This window comes from Pteropus alecto, unplaced genomic scaffold, assembly GCF_000325575.1.
Source record: "Pteropus alecto unplaced genomic scaffold, ASM32557v1 scaffold338, whole genome shotgun sequence".
NCBI classification, from domain to species: domain Eukaryota; kingdom Metazoa; phylum Chordata; class Mammalia; order Chiroptera; family Pteropodidae; genus Pteropus; species Pteropus alecto.
Window position 1 is genome coordinate 2,025,470 of NW_006441995.1, and position 19,919 is coordinate 2,045,388.

The window sequence follows — 19,919 nt, forward strand, 5'->3', positions numbered from 1 at the left end:
CAGATTTTCTGGGAAAAAGAAAGTTTGTGAACACAGAAACTGGTGTACTTGGCAAGTAGCTCGAGACTCACAAGAAACGTATAACTTCACACTCCTGGCTGAAAACTACTTAAGAAGTAGAAGTGTCAATATTTCTTTTAACCTGACTCATCGAGGTGAGACTGGCTTCGCAGGCCACTGTGGATGTTAACATCTCTTTGATTGACACACTGGGCGATCAAGTAGATGTGCTGCAGATTCTTGCCTAATTTGCACCTTACGTGAAAGTTATAATTTATAACTCTTGTTCATGCCGCATTTCTCTTCATGGAGGCATGTGTGGCCAATAGTCCCCTACAATTTGTTTGCTTTGATAATGTAATAAGCATCACTGAGCTTACTATTCAACTTCAAAACTAGAATTTTGACAATAACTTATTCCATCTCCCATCCCACAGCCCCCATCTTGCTCCCCCTGTCAAGATAATTACAGATTTAAATTGTGTGTGTTGCTCATTCTACCCAATGAGTTTTCCATTTTCTTATTGTACTTTTCAGTCTAAAATTTTCATCTTATTCTTACTTTCTGTCTCTTTGCTGAGACTTTGTATTTTCCATATGTTTTGAAAATGTTTGTGATTGTTACTTGGAACATTTTATAATAGTTGTTTAAAAGTCTTTGATGGATAATTCCAACATTTGTATCATCTTCTTGTTCGCAGTTGTTGATTGTCTTTTCCCATGTGAGTTGAGATTTTCCTGATTCTTTGTATGCTGAGCAATTTTGGATTTCATCCTAGAAATCTTGAATATTATGTTGTAAGACTCTGGGTGTTTATATTGACAGTTTTGTTTTCGTAGACAAGTGACCCGATTAGGTTCAAGCTGCAAATTTCAACCCAACTTTTGTGGGCTGTGATTTCAATGTCAGTTCAGTTTTCAAAGCCTTTGCAGTACTCTTCAGATCTGTTCTAGACCCTCCCAGTGGAGAGTCTTGAGACACGGGCAGCGGTCTGTCGGTTGGGTTCTCAAAGTCTTTGGTACACAGATTAAGATCAAATCCATACATACACAACTGGGAGGTGAGCATAAGAGTTTGTAAACAACTTTATGGGTCACCTTCCCGAGCTCCTGCTTCTCCATGATGTCTCTGGTACTTTTTGCCTTTCTAGAACTCTTTTTTTTCCTCCAGCCAGAAATCTGAGACTGCAATTACCCGTTTCTGCCACTCACTTCTACTACTGTGCCAGGTGTTAGGAGGACTGATGAAAAAATTTTTTAAAAAGGTCAATTCAATGTTGGTTCAGTAATACTTCAAATTTGGGAATTCTATTTTGATTAGACTCTGGGTTCTGTTATATTCTCCCCATGAGCCACTCCTCCAAGTTTTGACTCCCTGCCATGATCTGCCTGCTTTTGCTTAATTTTAAGAGTTTACAGGTAATTTTTTTTGTTGTATTTTGTTTAGAGTTTTTAATACAATCCATGAGAGAGAAAGGCTGTACTTGGCTTACTCTATCCTGGCTGTAAGTCTGGTTTTGTTTGCTATTTTCTCAAAAACAAAAAAATACTTATTGAATAAATAAATGTCGAAATGAACTGCCTGTTTGCCAAAGTCTTTTCTATCTATGCTTGAATATTTTTACTTTGTTTCTCATCTTTTTTTTTTTTTTTGCAGTTCATCCAATGACTCCCTTTAATGTAGTCCTTGAAAATATAAGTGCCACAAACGCCAGCATGACCTGGAAGGTACACTCCATTGGGAATAATTTCACATTTTTGTGTCAGATTGAACTCCATGGTGAAGGAAAAGTGATACAAGTAAGGACACTGCTTAATATTCTATTCTCTTTATGTCTAGAACAAAAAGACTGATGAGTAAAATCTCTCTAAACTCTTATTTCTGTATGAGTTCAAATGGTGTGGGTTTTAAAGCTTTAAAAAGGTCCATGAAATACATCATAGACTTTGAGAGTTGAGAAGGGCACCTTAGAGATTTTTTTTTCCCAAGGAAGAACTACTCTTACCCCAAATCAAGATGTGTCATGTTGCGATTTGACTTGGCAATGAAGTATGCTCACTAATACTTCTGTCTTTTTTATCAAGCAGCACAATGTGTCCATTGAGATGAATGGTCAGTACTTCTTAAGTGAACTGGAGCCTGTCACAGAGTATATGACCCGAGTACGCTGTGCCGCTGCTAACCACTTCTGGAAATGGAGTGAATGGATTGGTCAAAACTTTAGCACACTTGAAGCAGGTGTGTTCAGACCCTGACACTTAACTCAGGGATCTAAACTGACTCATGGAAGATGGATTGGCTTCCCTAAGAGCTCTTGGTTGTACCAAAATCAAAAGGGAAAACATTATAACAGAGGCTTGGTACTATATTAAAAAACAAAAACAAAAAACGGAATTAAATGGTTAATGAGATGTGAGTGGAAAGACATCCATTTCATACATTTGCCATCAGTGTTATTTCTACTTTAATTTTCTCTCTGATCTTTTATTTTGCCAAGATGGTTTCTAAGCTGCTGGCATTGCTAGATTCTCATTGGATTGGGGCTCTGTAAATTAATAGAGACTTTTAATTTGGGACTGGGGATAAACAGTGTTTATGCCAAGGAAAGCTTCGATCTCATGCCAAACAACTTTAGGCTATGTCTGGAAATTTAATGATATTTGGAAACCTAGTTCTTATTGATAAGTCATTTGTGCAGCAACGGCAAGCTGGGAGCCCACTCTGTCGTGTTCTCAGTAGTCGTTTCCTCAATATTGATAGAATAGAGAGTTTTTCTTTCAAATAACTATGTCTTAGAGCTCAAACAAGCCTCAGGAGGTTTGATGGCCTTCCCTTGTTTTCATCTCCTTTCGTTTCAAGATTATAAAGTATTACCATGGCCCAGTTTACAAATGAAGTAACTCGAGCCCATAAATTGAAGAGACTTGGCTAGTTTGCAAAGTTAATGAATGGCAGAAACATAATAATAATAATAATAACAACAACAACAATAATAGCTAACATTTATTGAGTATTTAGTATGTGCCACACACAGCTCTAAGTGCTCACAATTTTTCTCCTTTAACCCTCACAACATGCAGTAGGTACGCTTATCATCCTCACTTTATAGATGAGGGCGTTGAGGCACAGAGGATAAGTAATTTAACTGGCCTAGTCAGTGAACGAGTGGGCAGTGATTGCAGCTCACACCCAGGCAGTCTGACTCCAAAGCGCCGCTGTTAATCAGAGCTGGATTCTGTGCATTCTGTCTCTTAGTGTTGTTTTTACGATCTTGAGATCTTGTTGATTCAAGTCCTGGCTATTTTACTGCTGAAGGAAGGATTATATGTATTTATTTCATTCCATCTTGTTATTTGTGTTAGTGGGCTTACAGAGCTCTTTCCGTTTCACTGGAGAGAGACCATTTTAAAGCAGGGACTTTAATGGGGGTGGGGGGGCTGGGGGGAAAAGTGCATCAGAATCTACACCTGGGATTGGTCGCTGGCCACACTCAGCAGGCCTCCTCGCTTTGTCTGGTGTTCCTGCCACCCTCACACCCCCTGAGACTCCAGTGGTTTCTTCTAGGGGGGCGGACTCCTCAGGGGTCCCCACTGCAGAAAGCCCTGTTCCCGAGAGTAATATGGCATATTCCTCAGTTGTGTTTTATTAAAGAATCTTCACTTTAATAATACTGCTTTGCTTTGGTATTTTCTCCCCTTGTTTTCTTGCAAACTTATTCCAACATTGTAATTAAAATTAAGTGCAGAAAGAAAATGGCAAAAGAATAGAGTCTTAGTAAATTGTGTTTCTTTTAGATTATAGTATTATAAACCTGAAAATACTTAACTTTGCTTTTGATGATAACAAGGAAACAAGATGAATCTACTGATGGCAAATTTATAGTTTGTTTTTGTTTTTTTTTTAATCTCTGATAACATTTTACTTAATACTAGAAAACTCAGTGTTTCTGTGTAGTATAACCATACTTAAGTATAATCAGAGTGAGCAGAGTTAAATGATACCACGGTAGAAATTATATTGACATAAATATAGAGCGTTGTCAACTGGGCTACAGTGGTCTTTTACTAATTTACAAACCAGCTGAAAATTTTGCATTGAGCTTGGGGTCCCATATTGTGCCCGAATATTTCAATAAGTTTTTGATTTAATATTGACTTCTCCAATGGTTTCTTTAGCATATTGAAATCTTCAATAGATTTAAAACTATATATGGTCACCTTTAAGTTGAGAAGAAAGTCGCAGCAGCTAAAAGGAAAAAGGACTTAGTTAAATTTCAGTTATTAGGGGCAGTAAACTATATTTTTATAAAACAGAGAGTTAAAATCTTTATGTGTTATGTTCCAAAAACAGCTCTTGCATAGAGATGTTTTGAATCAAAGCACAAATCCCTTGTCCTACAGTTTACTGTTGAAAAAGACAAGGAAGCAGACTCTTCCAGAACAGTGTGGTCAGAGCCATGTTGGAAGGAACATGCTGTGATTGTCCACAGGCAGCTGACCCAGCTCAGGCTGGGAGCTGGTGGCAGAAGGATGTGGCCTTCCCAACAGAGGGGGACAAGGCGACGCTCCCAGGCTCTGACTCCAGCGAAGGGCCAGCCAGTGTGAGATGCGTGGAGAAGCGCAGCCTGCCCGGAGATGTCTCTGTGTGCTTCCATTGCAACCTTTGCAAATGGGGCAAGGAAGTAGCAGTGGTCTGCTACTGCTCGAGACATGGAGGTTTACCTAACTAACTTACTAGCATTGGTCTGACGAGTGATTCCAAAATTTGTGGGTGGCTTCCAGAAGCTCTGAGGCTTGATGTTCATAAAGGACTTTAAGTTCGGTGTCCCGTCCAGATACTGCAGACTTTTTGTAAAGCACCTACTATGTGCACCTAGTGAGGCATGAACAGTGTGACCATGCAAGATGGTTAGAAGTCACAGAGAGTGAAAAAATGAGAGGCCTCAAGGATGCTCATTGTGTAAATGGCCATGCTATCCTGAATGTGCCTGACCCCATCTGATCTCGGAAGCTAAGCAAGGTCGGGCCTGGTTAGTACTTGGATGGGAGACCACCTAGGAAGACCAGGTGCTGTAGGTGTAAAAATTAAAAAAAAAAAAAGGATCATAAGCTGACAAGGTCCTTGCAATCTGTGAGGTCAACCAAGGGTTGCCTCACCTAAAAATTAAAAAAGAAAAAAAAGGAAAAAAGGATGCTCATCGTCACTTCTTCGACAGAAACAGAAGTTAGAATGTACTATTTTACTTATTGTGACCTGACAACTTTTCTTTGGTTAATTTCAGCTCCCTCCAAGGCTCTTGATGTCTGGAGAAATGTGAAGTCAGTGCTGGGATCTTGTACAGTAACTTTATTCTGGAGGGTAAGATGTTCCTATTCAAAAAGACTCATTTGCTTGGCCCTGCGTCTCACTGTGAGACTGGATTTGGGTGTAGCCTTCCAACTGGGGGTGTCCTTCACATGAATACGGTAGAATGTCTTGCCCAGTGGAGGAGTCCCTGTGCCACATCCATGTCCCTAAGACTTGCACTGTTCCTTCCTCGACTACAGAGATGGCCACTTCTGACTGTTAGAACTCGCGTCTCCATAACTTCTACCCAGGCCCATCTCTAACTTTTGCAAGGCTCAGGGCACGAATATAAAGTAGAGCACATACCATATTTAAAGTTATAAATATTTAAATACTCATATTTAAAAGTCAAGCTAAAAACACTATAATTTAAAGTATATGTTATCCTTCTACTTTGTGTTCAGAACTCTTGGTTCCTGTTTTTGACACCAAAACATGGCCATGCTGGGAGAGTTGGGTCCTAGCCACAACCCACCCCGCTTTCTTCCCACCTCCACTCTGACTTTCCCTGCAAGGAGCCCTGGGCACACTTGTGGATACACCAGTCTGTATGTCCAGGTTCTGGCCACAGCCCAAGCAGTCACTCCCAGTCCTTTCTCAGGTCTCTCTGGGGCGGGCGCATACCGGGGCCACCGTCTGTCCTCAGGAGGGCAGGCCTGATGGACAGGCCCTGGAAGTGGCTTTGGGACCGTGTAAGCAGGGAATTTCTGCAACCTGGAGGATCATCTGGGAGGTGGGGTGGGGGGACCATGGGCTCTGGGCCTGGAGAAGACACAGCTGGAGGATGGAGTGAGGTCAGGAGCTGGGCCCTCCTGCTGGGGTTCATGCATGTTTCCTCCCCTGGGTACCCACGGCATCTTATTTTAATCCAGGCTAAAGTCCTTCTTCCTCCTGATTCCTGGCTTGGCCACTCTTCTCTAGACACGTTATGCTTTTAAGGAGCTCACCTCCAAATGATCCGAATCTCTACTCATCTTATTTAGAGAAGAAGGCCTGATGCTGAGCTTGGTTTAGGGGTTATTTTCTCTATTTAACTGTTTTAATTAGCTCTGTGTGTGTGTGTGTGTGTGTGTGTGTGTGTGTGTGTGTGTGTGTGTGTGTGTGTGTGTGTAAAGCATTTGAGGGACAGGAAAGATGAAAAAGTAATTATGTAAACCCCTTTCAGAGGAAAGCCCATTTTGAAATGATTATCAATTTTTTTCAGCCACTGTCAAAATTGCATGCTGGTGGGAAGATTCTATTTTATAATGTAGTTATAGAAAATCTAGAGAAACCATCCAGTTTAAAGCTCCTCTCCATTCCCGCTCCGGCCAATGGCACAGAACTAACCCTCGACCAAGGCTCGTACCAAATCTACGTCACAGCTAATAACAGTATGGGCACTTCTCCCACTTCTGTAATTGTCATCTCTAGAGACTCTGGAAGCGGTGAGTTACATTTTGTTTATTTTTATTCTCTAGGAAAATGTTGATAATGTGATTAAGTAGAGATGCTTAAATTGGAAAGACAACAACTTGGGGGGACAAAATGTCTGGCTTCCAAACAGTGTTCGTCATTTTCTTTTGGTCCGAGTGTGTCAGTGGGTTTCCTGGGACAGTCCCCCTCAGTGTGGGAAGAATGAGATTTCAGCCATCGGTCAGGACATTTCTTCCCTGGGGACTCTTTAACAAACTTGGGAAATTATCTCAAACTTACCGAAGTAAATGAAACACCAACAAACTTAACTGAGAGATAGAGTATGTATGAATGTGGCAAATGAAGTAAGAGTTGCATTTACTATATTGTAAAAAATTTTGTCACTCATTGCCCCCTGTGAAGGGCCCAGGAACATTTCCAGAGATCATCTCAAGAGGGACTTTGCCAAAGCTGTAGAATAAAAGGTGGCAGCTGGCTAGGCTAGTCCCTTAGCCTGTGGAAGAGCAGATGAGGTGGAAATGACCTGGCACATAAAATCAGTAGTGATATTAACTTCCTCGCTGGGAGAGCTGTGAAGAGTCTGTATACACTAAACCCCTGCAGAACACATTATGAGACAATGCACACCTGAACATCATACGACTGACACTCCAAGGTCATTCATGAACCTTGCAATAATGTCACCTTTCAGTTGCTGCTGTTACATTTTTCAGACCTTGCTTATGGCGTTATAACATCTCAGAAACAGTAGTTAGTTCGGGAGCAGCCAGCATGATGTGAGCTGAGTTATCTGTTCATTACATAGTCATTTTTTGAAAGCAAATCAAGTACCAGACATGGTTTTAGGTCAAGGGTCAGCAACTTTTTGGTAAAGGGGCTGATAGTATTTGCGGCTTTGCAGGTCATACAGTCACCACTACATAGTCAAATTCTTTGTTTGTTTGGGTTTTTTATAAGTTTTTAAAAATCTTAAAACCATTCTTAGCTCAAGGGTCCTATAAAAAGAAGCCTCCGAGTCCGGAGCTGTCCTGCGGGCAGTAGTTTGCTGACCCATGTTCTAGGTGCTGCGGCACCTAGGTTGGGTGTCGGGGTCGGGACAGGGGCATCTGCAGGGTGGGTGTGAATATTTAGTGGGAAGCGAGAGGCAGGAAAACACCTATGAAAACATCCCACCCGCCACCCCAAGCCCCTGCAGTGACTGAAGTGGTCGGAGTCTGGTTGGATACACTGCATGTTCAAGTTTATTCTTTAAATACTTTTACAAAATGTTCAATTAATTAAATCTGGAACATTGCCCTATTTGTAATGTACAGAAGAGGTTAAAGAAGGAAGAGTTCAAGGCACAGAGGATGGGTTCTTTATGTCTTGGAAACCCCAGTCTGGAGAAGCCATAGGCTACGTCGTGGACTGGTGTGACCATCCCCGGGACCAGGCCTGTGACCTCCAGTGGGAAAACCTGGGTCCCAAGACCACAAGCACCATCATTAGCTCAGGTAAGAAGAACCTTCCATATTAACTCTTGCTCCATCCACCTTGCAGCAAGTTCAACAAAGATGTCTGGACCATCTCGAAGATACTTTGTAATAAATTCATAAAATTTGAAATTAGAAATCAAGCATGGGCGCTAGGATTTCAAATTTTGCAATGATATGGCCTGAGATTCGACTTTAAATCTACTTTGACAGAGAAAATCTGGACCTCAGGCTGGGATAGGGTTTTGCTATTTTCATGAATTTGTTCCTCTTAATTAGTGGTCTCAAATGAATGACAGAGGACATTCTAACGGTTGTCCAGAGAGCTTTTACAAAAGCAAAGAAGTCTATGGATTTGGGAGGCGTTTAGGACATAGCATCGATGAGAGTAGGTCATCAACTCCTTCAATTTCAATGGAACGTGTAGAACTTGATCTCTTAACCTTGCACATTGGATTTGTTATTTCAAGACTGCTCTTTTAGCAAAATCAAAGGAGCCTAGGTTTGTGGCTTGAGCAGGGGCGGGGTTGGGGGGAGGCGGGCCTGGTGGCGCCATCTGCTGGGATCACGATAAAGACGTGAGAATTAATCTGGGTCCAGAGAGTGAGAGAGGCCCTTGGAGGGCATTCAGTTGTCCTTGGGTGAGGAGGGTCAGCAGCATGGCGAGCGCTGCAGGTGGATTGCAGAGGTGAGGTGTGAGGGGAAAGTGAGGAAGTAGAAGCAAATCCTTCCAGACATGTGGCTTTCACGGGCAGAGAGAAGGCAAGTCACTGGAGGGGGATTTGGAGTCAAAGGAGAATTTAAAATGGTTTCCTCTGTCTGGTTGAATTCTGCACCAATTTCCTGCATGGGGATAAGGGCGTGTTTGAGAGCTCTTCCTGGTGAGGACGATGTAGGAGACAGTCCCCACGGGCTTCCTCAGAAACAATGGAGGACCCCAGGGCTCAGCGGAAGAAGGGAAGAAGGTGGAGATGAAGGGCATAAACCTCAAGAAGGAAATTATTAAAGGGACAAATATTCAGTTTTCCTTTTCAGAAGTAAAGAAAATGTCCTTCTGTGTTATGGAAATTCTGTTGACTTTTCTTCTCTAGATGCCTTTAGACCAGGGGTCCGGTACAACTTCAGAATTTATGGCATATCTACAAAAAAGATTGCTTATTTGTTAGAGAGGAAAACAGGATACTCCAAGGAACTGGGTAAGTTTAAAGCATTTCATGTGTTCATGGCAGACTTGCTCAGAGTAATCCAGACACTCTTAGCTTTGGGTTTAGGAAAATTTCAATACCGTTTCTAATTTTCAGTGTCCCACTTATTCTGATAATAATAAGTGTTTATAATAAGGGTTTAAAAATTGCTTTTAATCCTACAAATGTAAAACATTTTCATTAAAGACAATTTATAAAATGTTATGCAAAAGAAGACAAAATCATTGCTAATTTTACCACTCAAAGGCAGACTTCCAGAGTTAATATTTTATGTTTATCCAGGTATTCCTTTTTCTGTACAGATACACTTTTAAATAAACATGGGATCTTACTCTATGCAATGCCTTTTTGACTTATGTCACTAAATGTTATTTGCGTATATCATTTTTATGACTGCAAAATACCTCATCATTTGCTTATGTCAAATCGCCTATTGTTGGACAGTTAGGATGATTACAGTGTTTTTCAACTAAAAACTATAAAATTCACCTTCAGGTATCTTGCAGTCCTAAATGCTCAATCTCTCTTTCTTGGTTCTTTACCCCAATCTCTTTATGCCTTATCTGAATCACCATCATTTTAAACTACACAGCTTTGTCCACATTCACAAAAAAGTTTTTAAATGAAGTCCTGGAGGTAGAAGAGTTTAGTCGAAAGGTATGAATTTCTTAAATGGTTTTTCATTTCCTTTTTAAGACTTTTGATACATATTGTGAAATCAACCCCCAGAAATCTTACCACGCCTCTCGCTGCGGTGCAGGAGGTTTTAGCCCACTCATGCGGTTACTTATTCACCTTCTTGGCAGCCAGGGCCTCATGCCCACGGAAAGCTGGGCATCTGGACCCTCAATGGCCTTGCACTAATCAGATCAACCCTCCGATGGCCTGATGGTCCTCTATGCGGTGGCAGCTGTCCGAAACAGGCAGGGTGTGTGTGTTGGTGAGCATAGACCAGGCGTTCACAAGAGTATGTGATAGACTCAGGGGAGCCCTCAGAATAAACACTCCCGGATTTTTCCAGTGACACTTAGAGAACTGCATTGCTGCAACCTGGCAACTAGAGTTCTCCAAACCCACCCTTAACCTCTGAACATAACCTTTCCTCCTCGACCCCTCTCCCGCCTCAGTCCATTCTCTGGTCAGGCCTTCTCTCTGACACTACAGCTGACCCTTGAATGACGTAAGGGTTAGGGGTGCTAACTCCCACACAGTTGAAAATCTGGGTATAACTTTCAACTCCCCCAGAACTTAACTACAGTTATCACTCAGTATCCATGGGAGATTGTTTCCAGGAACCCCACAGATACCAAAATCCACAGATGCTCAAGTCCCTTATATAACACGGTTTAGAACAATGCATATAGTCAGCCCTCCATATTTGAGGATTCGACCAACCACAGATCAAAAACAGTATTTTTTGACCCTTGGTTAGGAATTTGCAGTTGTAAAAGCTAGGGCTATGGAGGACCAGCTGTATATTTATTTTTAAAAGTCCATGTATAAGTGAACCCATGCAGTTCAAACCTTATGTTGTTCACGGGTCAATTGTATTTAGAATTCAGTAACAGAAAGAAATCTAAGAAACCTTTATTCTCATTTTTGCTCTGAGACTTTGTATAAACTATGGAGTCCTTCTGGGCATCCATTCTACATTTGTGAAAGGCAAGGCTTGAATAAGAAGATCGTTTAACTTCTTCTTAGCTCTTTCAAATTATATCAAGGAATATATCCGCTAGAGAAAAAGATATAATTCTTTAACTTGCCACAAGCTCCTACAGCCTCTGGAGTTGGCTGTGGTTCTACTTTTAGTTTGCATGCGTGCTCAGAGAATATTTCTAAATCATGACTATTTTCTTACTCCAATTTCTTTTTCTAGCTCCTTCAGACAACCCTCAAGTGGTCATAAGTAATTTGACTTCCCACTCCTTCAATCTGAGTTGGAAGGATTATTCCATTGACTCCCAACCTGGTTTTATACAAGGCTACCATGTCTACCTGAAGTCCAAGGCAGAGCAGTGCCAGCCAGGATTTGAAAAGGCAGTCCTTTCAGGTGACATTTTTGTTAGTTTACTTCTTCAAGATCTCATTATTTGAAATCATGAAAAAAGGCTGCTATCTCTGTGGCCAGGCTGAGGTATGTTCTTGCTTTTATGATCAAACAGGTGCTAAGAGATTAGTAGGTGGGCAAGATGGTGGGGGTCATTTTAACTTACTTAAAAAACGATGCGGCCTGGTATTTTTGGAAGCATTCCTTAAGATTTCGGCCACTTGGGAAACTTCGTTAACCTCTTTTTCTTTTTGCCTTTGAAGTCGTTAAAGGTATTACAATGTATTTTTAAGTCTCTTGCAAGCTCTTACCATCTCTTGCAGGTTTGTGTGCTCTCCCTGGATCCTCACCATCTTTTGCTTAGTAAAGTTTTTGCTTTTCTTGCCATTTCTTGAAAATTTTACCAGTGTCCCCGGGTGTGATGAAATTACGATTTAGTTTTTGGTTGTTTTAAAAATGTTGACTTGTGCCAAGTCGACAAGAGTGACAGTGCCCAGCTCTCTCACTAGATCCCCTTCACACACTTAATAATCTTTTCTTCTTATAAAAAAACAAAACAGAAACAAACCAAAAAAAACCTTTTATTTATTTATTTTTTAAACCACAGATAATTCGGTATGTTGCAAACATAAAATCGACAGCCCGGAACAAAAGACATTTCTTGTGGAACACCTACAGCCAGAATCCTTCTACGAGTTTTTAGTCACTCCATACACAAGTGTTGGCGAAGGCCCCCATGATACTTTCACCAAGGTCACCACTCCGGATGAATACTGTGAGTTTTTTTGCATCAAAACTCTTCCCTTAGGAGGTCCTCGGAAACTGATAAATCACAGGCACTTTGCCGTGGGCTTTGTTTAGATAAGAATTTTTAGACCTTTCTTCCCTGTCTTTCTGTCTCTATCTCTCTTTCTCTACATAGGCTTGTTTCACAAAAACACACACACAAAACATCGCACAGAATCCTACTACATAAAATGGATGAGTGGGGATAACCTAACTGATCTATAATCTGGAACCTTCCTCCTGCCTCTCTCAGTTGGCCCTGAGGCACTTGTCTGGAACTTAGTCCCAGAATAGTTCGAAAATCACAGATGGCATATTTTAGTGTTGGCTTGGGAAGAGCCATCTGAATTCTGTCTAGGCAAGGGCGGTGGTGTTTTCCTCATTACAGAGCAGCATCACTCTCTGCAGCCAGCCTTCTGGCTGGTTTCCCTCAGCCAGACTAATTGCTTCCGGACTGCCTCTCCAGGGGCGATTAGAGACGGGTGTGATGGGGCAAGAAGGGTTTCTTCACAAACCCAGTGTTTGCAGATTTGGTGGGGAAGGGGTAAGATAAAGAGATTCACATTTTCAAAAATGCATTTGGCCTGAAAGATGAAGAAAGAAGAGGATGGGAGAAGAATGGCGAGAACTAGTTAGTGATAGAAAAGAGTCTCCTGGTAAACCCTGACCTGCAACAAACAGGAAGGTGGGGGAGGAAATAGATACTGATGGGGGAAGAAGGAGAAAAGTAGGTGTCAAATAGGGTAGCACAGGCAGCCCACACTAGAAGGGACCTTTGAAGATACTGCTCCATGAAAAACGAACAGGCTGAAACATCTGCCTGGAGTTACCGTCTGTGGTGTGGGTCCCATTGCTGAAGGTGGGGAGCAGGGATGGGATGGGCTCATCAGGCAGAACTGCTGACCCTGAGTATCCTGACCAGTGATGAGGACACACGTGACGACAGTGGCAGCTGGGGGCACTCACTGCTGTTCACCACTAGACTGAAACATGGCCCCAGGTCTTTAAGCCAAAGGCCAGAACTTTCAGAGTCAGATTAAGATTTTAGCCAATGATTCACATTATTCGAGCACTCTTGGTATTTACTCGGCTGGGGGGGGGGTGGTGGTGGTGGGGTGTGTGTGTGTGTGTGTGTGTGTGTGTGTGTGTGTACATATGTAACACACATAATTATCTTTATCTCAAATATATTTTCTGATTTCATTTGTGCTAAACCTCCTTAGCCTTGGCTGTAACTCTATTGATTATATTGATTATTCTTAAAAAGGAAAATAAATTGCTGCACAATTACAGTAGTGAGAATGACATTCTACATTTACAAAAATAGTATGGACGAATCGTAAATGCAATGCCGAGCGACAGAAGCCAGACCTGACTCTTGCTGTATGATTCCATTTATGGAGTACAGAAAGAGGCAAATGCCATTTATGTTGTTAAAAGACAAGATAGTGGTTACCTTGGGAGGGGAAAATGACTACACGGGGACACCAGGGGTTTTCTGGGGAGCCGTTAGTGTTCTTTTTCTTGATCGGGGTACTGGTTATAATGGGTATGTTTGGTTTGTGAAAATTCATCCAGCTGTACACTTTTGAGCACCTTTCGGTGTGACTATATTACACTTCAATAAGAAGGTTAGTAAACCAGTCTGAACTTTGGAAACTACTGTGGGTAGCTCTCCAGGCTTGTCCTCAAGTATATTATAAAAATCCATAATTTAACCAAATTTTAAAACCAATTGTAATAGTCAGAATTACTGCCCTTTAGGGCATGGTGTTTATCAGTGGTGTCAGGAGTTTTTACCCCTTCCTAGGTGTCAGGGTTCATTTGAGGCCAACTATTCAGGGGCTTACTTTGCCATCCTCTCATCTTACTGTGTCCTTTTCTCCAGAGTCTTGTTCTGCCTCATAGCACTGGGCTGGGCATCTACCTGCCCTAGCTTACAAATCTCCAGAATTAGCCGCCATTCCCAAATCAAACCCCATCCCTTACAGAGGACAGTGAGTGTTGGGGCTGGGGAGTGGAGAAGGCATGGAGGCACATGGATTGAACACAATACATGTACATGTACATGTACAATTTGAGTTTATAAAAGACAGCGTTTACCAACCCAGCTGAGTTATTTAATTGGTGAGCTTGCAAGCACTAACAGGAATATAGGCATTTAAGAAGATGAAGCACTGGTTGACAGATCTGAGAAATAAAAATAGAATAATTCTTTCAGGTTAAGACATTCATTAGAGACTAACTAGAGGGTGCCTTAGTCAATTTTTGATATACAGCAAAATACCTCAAAATGTCAGTGGCATACAAAAATAGATATTTCTTTTTATGCTCATGGCTTGGCTGATCAAGGCTGAGCTAGGCTGGACTCCAGACTTTGGCCAAGTTTGGGTTCATTTCATATAGCTTCACTCTGGGGCTCAGGCCGAAGAGGCAGTGGCAACAAGGGACAAACTCTTCCCATAGTGGATCACGGGAGCACGGGAGGGCAAGCCAAACTGCACATACACTGAAGGCAGCTACTAACATTATAATTACTAATCCTATTGGCCAAACTAAGTCACGTGACTAAGTTCTAAGTCAAGAGGCAGAGGCACACTCCACCTACCATGACACTTTGGCAAGAGTGCAGAGTGTAAGTCTAATACACAGAGGGAGTGAAGAATTGGGAGTAGCGATGCAATCTCTCAGAAGTTCGAGTCACAAGTGTTGAAGACAGATGGTTCCCTGTGTTAGCTGGTTGGTTGTCGTCACCCCCCATCAGGGAAAACTCTTATTGAATTTCACAAAAATAGACTTTTGAGGAATAAAAATGCATGTAAAATTAACTTTTGTCTTTAAACTTATTTTTATGCCTTTGAGGAGGGCAATGTACCCATTCAAAATATCCCTTTTTCCTTCTGCAGCTCATGTACTGATACGTATCATACTCCCCATGATTTTCTGCCTTTTGCTCATCATGATCCTGTGCTACTTGAAGACTCAGTGGTAAGTATGTGGGGAAGATTATCCAAGAAGAGAGTCAGAGGAAAATATAGAAATGAGTTTTAATAAAATAGAAATTACACTGAATAATATGGGGAAAATGCTGAAAAGGAAATATTAAAACAATTTTGCTTTTCTGGTCAATAGAGAAACAATAACCATTTCAAAAGATTATAAAACTTGTTCAATAACAATAGCTGATGTTCGTGTTTCACTTACTGTGTGTTTGACTATGTTCTAAGTGCTTTACACATAACAACTCATTCAATGCTCACAACACTGCGGTGACTACAGTAATTATCTCCATTGAACCAATGAGGACATTAAAGCAGAGGAGGGTTAAGTACCTTGCCCAGTGTCACATAGTGAGCGACAGAGCAAGGATCAGAACCCAGGAATCTGCCTCCAGAGTTCTCGACTCTTAACTCTTCACCATATTGCAAAATTCAGTTTAATTTTCACTTTTTTTCCTAGGATGAAGGAGAAGTGTTACCCTGACATTCCAGACCCTTACAAGAGCAGTGTCCTGTCATTAATAAAATCCAAGGTAAATGTTGGGAAACTGCATGGATACTATATATCTACTAAATTCTAATCCAGCGTCAGGGCTGTAATAATCGTACTTCCCTAGATCTCTTCAGGAAGATAGAACAGAGCAAAACCGACTCTGCTCCCAAAGCCATGAAATGAGTGAATGGAAGTTTGATTTCGTCCATCAGGGGAAATCCTTTTTTTTTTTTTTTTAACACCACTTCAAGTTAACAGGACCACGATGAAACATGAGAAAAATTGAAGCTCCAGGTGCATTTTCCACACTTTACATACTGATACACACACACAATTATATTTACGTATTTTTTTTCTCTTTTAGGAGAATCCTCATCTGACAATAATGAATGTCAATGACTGCATTCCAGATGCTATTGAAGTTGTAAACAAGCCAGAAGGAAGGAAGATACAGTTCTCAGGTGCAAGGAAGTCACTCACAGAAACTGAATGTACTAAGCCTGTCTACCTTTACCTCCTCCCAACAGAGAACTACTCCAGCCCTGGCCCCTGCATCTGTTTTGAGAACTTTACCTATAATCAAGCAGCTTCTGACTCTGGTTCTTGTGGCCATGTCTCAATACCCCCAGAAGCTCCACCAAGTCAGCTGGGACTACTGACTTCACCTGAAAATTTACTAAAGACACTAGACAAAAACTATGTGAATTCCCTGGGAGAAATCTCAGCCGGAGAAAGTAGTTTGAATTATGTGTCCCAGCTGGCTTCGCCCTTGTCTGGAGACAAGGACAGCTTTCCAACAAATCCACCAATGTCTGAGTATAAAATGCAAATGGCTGTGCCACTGGGTCTCACTTCACCTTCTCCGAGTGAAAATAGCAGCCTCTCCTCCATTGCCCTTTTAGATCACGGTGAACACTGCCGCTAATCATATACCCGTTTCATACATTTATGCTACACAGACACCTAGAGAAGCATAACTGGCACTATTCTGTCACCAGATACCTTGGTGCTTAATCCTAGTGAGCTATCACCACTGGCAGGTCTGATTTATACAAGACCAACTATCTTGCTAGGTTTCAAAGTTCAGAGGCTATGAGAGTGAATTAACATCCTTCCTTGGAACAGGCTTGCTGTAGAAATGGCAGGACCATGGTAACAGGCTTCCCTTGCTGCTGTGTTCTAGGCTCACCTTTAAATAACACCTGCCCTGACACTTGACATAGGGATAGATCTCATCCACTCAGTACTGGACAGGGTGGCTACAATCCTATAAGTTCAGCCGTTAGTGAGAAAGTATTTCTATTGTTTTACTCCTACATTTAATAGCTTAAGGGTGAAGGAACCTAGATATAAGGCTTTAATAAAGGCCACAAACTATTCGTTACTAGAGCATGGATTATTAATGTTAATTTATTCTGAATATATTTAAAAAAAAAAGTCACAGATGGTTCAGACCAAAACAGATTTTAGATTTGCCTTGCAGTAAGAATCTGCAGTTCATTGACACAGCAAAGTTAACTCTTCTGGGGGCACAGACCTTGTCTAATAGGTTAAGACGTGAATGAATCAGTAAGATCCCCACAACTGTCCTTCTATCTAGCTTACCACAGTTAAAGCTTGGGATTGGCAAGGAACTCCTGGTTTAGTGTCAAGATAATATCATAGTAGACACTAGTCTTCTACCAGAATTTTTTGATGACTACCTCAAATAGAAAAAAGGAAAGTATGTCATTGAGTAATTCCATTCACATTTTATGGTTCCTTTTTTTTTTTTTTTTCAATAACTATAAGTGACCTGTTTTCATTTGGCATCCTTTGGACTCTGTGATAAGTTGTCTGGGTCATGACAATATACCCTTACTCATTTATATCCCTCTTATGCTAACCTAATAAATGAAATTAAACCATATTGTTGGATATTGACTAGACATAACTGTAAAAAGCTATCTAGAGTGAAGAAATTGTTTTGGCTCAGCAGCAGCTTTGTCTCCTTGAACCAATATATGCAAAGCACCTAGTACATAATAGGTGTTCAATACGTGTTCCTTTCTCTTCCTTCTGCCCCTCAGCCCTTAATGTTTATTGATCACATTTCTAACAAGCACAAACAAGGGTTTCTTTTTGTTTGCTGTGATGGAAACGACACTGCCTGTACCTCTGGTACCAAAGGGCCTGTACTGTGCCATTCAACACTATGAAGAGAATAAAGAAAGGACCCACATCACAAAGTTGGGTGGCTGTCAGCTGGCCTAAACATACCTACACAAACCAGGACTTCTGTTCAGACTTTTCAGTTTTTTCCTTATGTGTATGTAAGCCTTTTGCTAGGAAAACTGGTTATGAACTCCTAACATAGTACAAACAAGTATCTTGATTAGTATAATAGTTTTGAGAAGACTTTGGGGCCAGTATTGTCACCATTTACTTTGTGTTCCTTTGGCATGATGCAATTATTAAAGTACACAGAATGTCACTGACAGTGATGACTGATTTGTAAATAATATCTTTTATATAGATTTTCTTTGAAAAATAATCCACAAAACCTTGAAATCATTTTTGTTGCAACAAGCCTTAATTAAAGTATTTCACCATTGTATTGTGTTTGCTCTACGTCAATGACATGAAAATCTAACAATTAGTACAGCTGATAAATCACCTCATGAGCTTACTAATAATGTGCCTCTGAACCTAATCAGAATCTCTACGGTAGGAGGTCTGGAATCTATATTTCACCAAGCATTCAGACGTATACTCAACTTTGAAAATCACTGGCCTAAATCAGATGAAGACATCTTTCTGAAATATAACAAAATATCAGTAGGAAGTGCTGGGCATAACTTTGTGCTTACAGCATCACTCTATAGTTTTGGCTATAAACATTCCCATGTTTATATAACAACCAAATAAATTATATTTAAAAACAATTCTCAATACTATTTATCATTTTAAAAGCATTGCTTTAAAAAGTTATTCAGAAACAAATATGTAATTTATGTGTCAGTAGAATTATGATTGAAAAAATTCATGGAGAGTTTCAAATATATGCAAGAACAGAATAGTTTAATAATCTCTTATGTACTATCATCAGCCCCAACAGCTGTTTTAGCTCATCCATACCCTTATCTACTCTCCCTCCTGATATTATTTTGAAGCAAATCATATGATTTCACCTGTAAACATCTGTTTCTCTAGGCTTTTTCTAACATAGCCATAATACTAAAAAATTATACCTAAAACTAAATTAGCAATAATTCCTTAGAAATATCAGGATATTTTGATGGTGGGCAGTCCCAATAAAAACCACATCAGCCTGGAGACTGGTCCTCAGCTGGGGACCATGATGGTTCAGACTGGGAACAGGCTAGTCACACAACAGAGCCATGGACCTGTTGAAAGTGCTTGCTGACATGCTAACATCCAACTCATACTAATTCTGGTGAAACGAATACTCCACTAGAATGTGTATTTGTTAAGAAGATAGAGTTGAGTTAGGCAACATCTAATATTTGTTCTAAGAGCTCTATGGAAAGATAAGCTGGCTTTCATCTCAAAGAATTTACAAAACATTAAATATTTTGCATAAAGAAGAACTTTAAAAACCCTTGAAGATACAATAGAAGATAAAAATCCTTCAGAATTAGCAGTTAAAATGATACATATAACACAATAAGTATATTCAACTTAAAGGACTAAGCAAATATAGTGTCTCAGTATTCTATGATAAGCCTTAAAGAAACAAAATTTTAGTGCACCTTGTCTTTTTTTAAAAATCAATAAAAAAGTAGTTGCTCTGGTCTGAATGATTACTCCCAAATTTGTGTGAAAATCCTGCTCCACAAAAATGATGGTATTTGAAGGTGGGGCCTTTGGGAGGTCATGAAGCTGGAGCCCTTAATCAGATTAATTCCCTTATGAGACCCCAGGACACTCCCTAGTCCCTTCCTCCATGTGCGGACACAAGAAGTCTGGGACTCGGAAGACGGCCCTCACTTGATCATGCTGGTACTCTGATCTCAGACTTCCAGCCCACAGAACCATGAGAAATGTCTAATGCTTAAAAGCTACCCAGTCTGTGGTATTTTTTATAGCAGCCCGAATGGACTAAGTACTTTATTTTTGAGTATTTTTATTCACTGAAGAGTTCTTAAAAATAG

At 40.7% G+C, this 19,919-nt stretch overlaps 1 protein-coding gene and 1 pseudogene across 3 annotated transcripts in view; both read left to right on the forward strand.

Annotated features, from left to right (window-relative positions):
* The window catches only part of OSMR (oncostatin M receptor), a 38,302-nt gene extending 19,941 nt beyond the window's left edge, over positions 1 to 18,361 (forward strand). For 2 of the 3 annotated variants that reach the window (XM_006919499.3, XM_025052152.1), the window contains 12 exons: positions 4 to 155; positions 1,658 to 1,800; positions 2,086 to 2,239; positions 5,283 to 5,359; positions 6,552 to 6,774; positions 8,077 to 8,256; positions 9,327 to 9,431; positions 11,317 to 11,490; positions 12,095 to 12,262; positions 15,180 to 15,261; positions 15,733 to 15,805; positions 16,130 to 18,361. In XM_006919499.3, the coding sequence (XP_006919561.1) occupies positions 4 to 155; positions 1,658 to 1,800; positions 2,086 to 2,239; positions 5,283 to 5,359; positions 6,552 to 6,774; positions 8,077 to 8,256; positions 9,327 to 9,431; positions 11,317 to 11,490; positions 12,095 to 12,262; positions 15,180 to 15,261; positions 15,733 to 15,805; positions 16,130 to 16,690 (2,092 nt within the window). In that variant the 3' untranslated portion in view covers positions 16,691 to 18,361. The remainder of the gene's footprint in view (positions 1 to 3; positions 156 to 1,657; positions 1,801 to 2,085; positions 2,240 to 5,282; positions 5,360 to 6,551; positions 6,775 to 8,076; positions 8,257 to 9,326; positions 9,432 to 11,316; positions 11,491 to 12,094; positions 12,263 to 15,179; positions 15,262 to 15,732; positions 15,806 to 16,129) is intronic. The other variant, XM_006919500.3, reaches the window with a different exon arrangement.
* Positions 4,961 to 5,079, forward strand: LOC112486117 (annotated as a pseudogene).
* Positions 18,362 to 19,919: the final 1,558 nt, after the last annotated feature.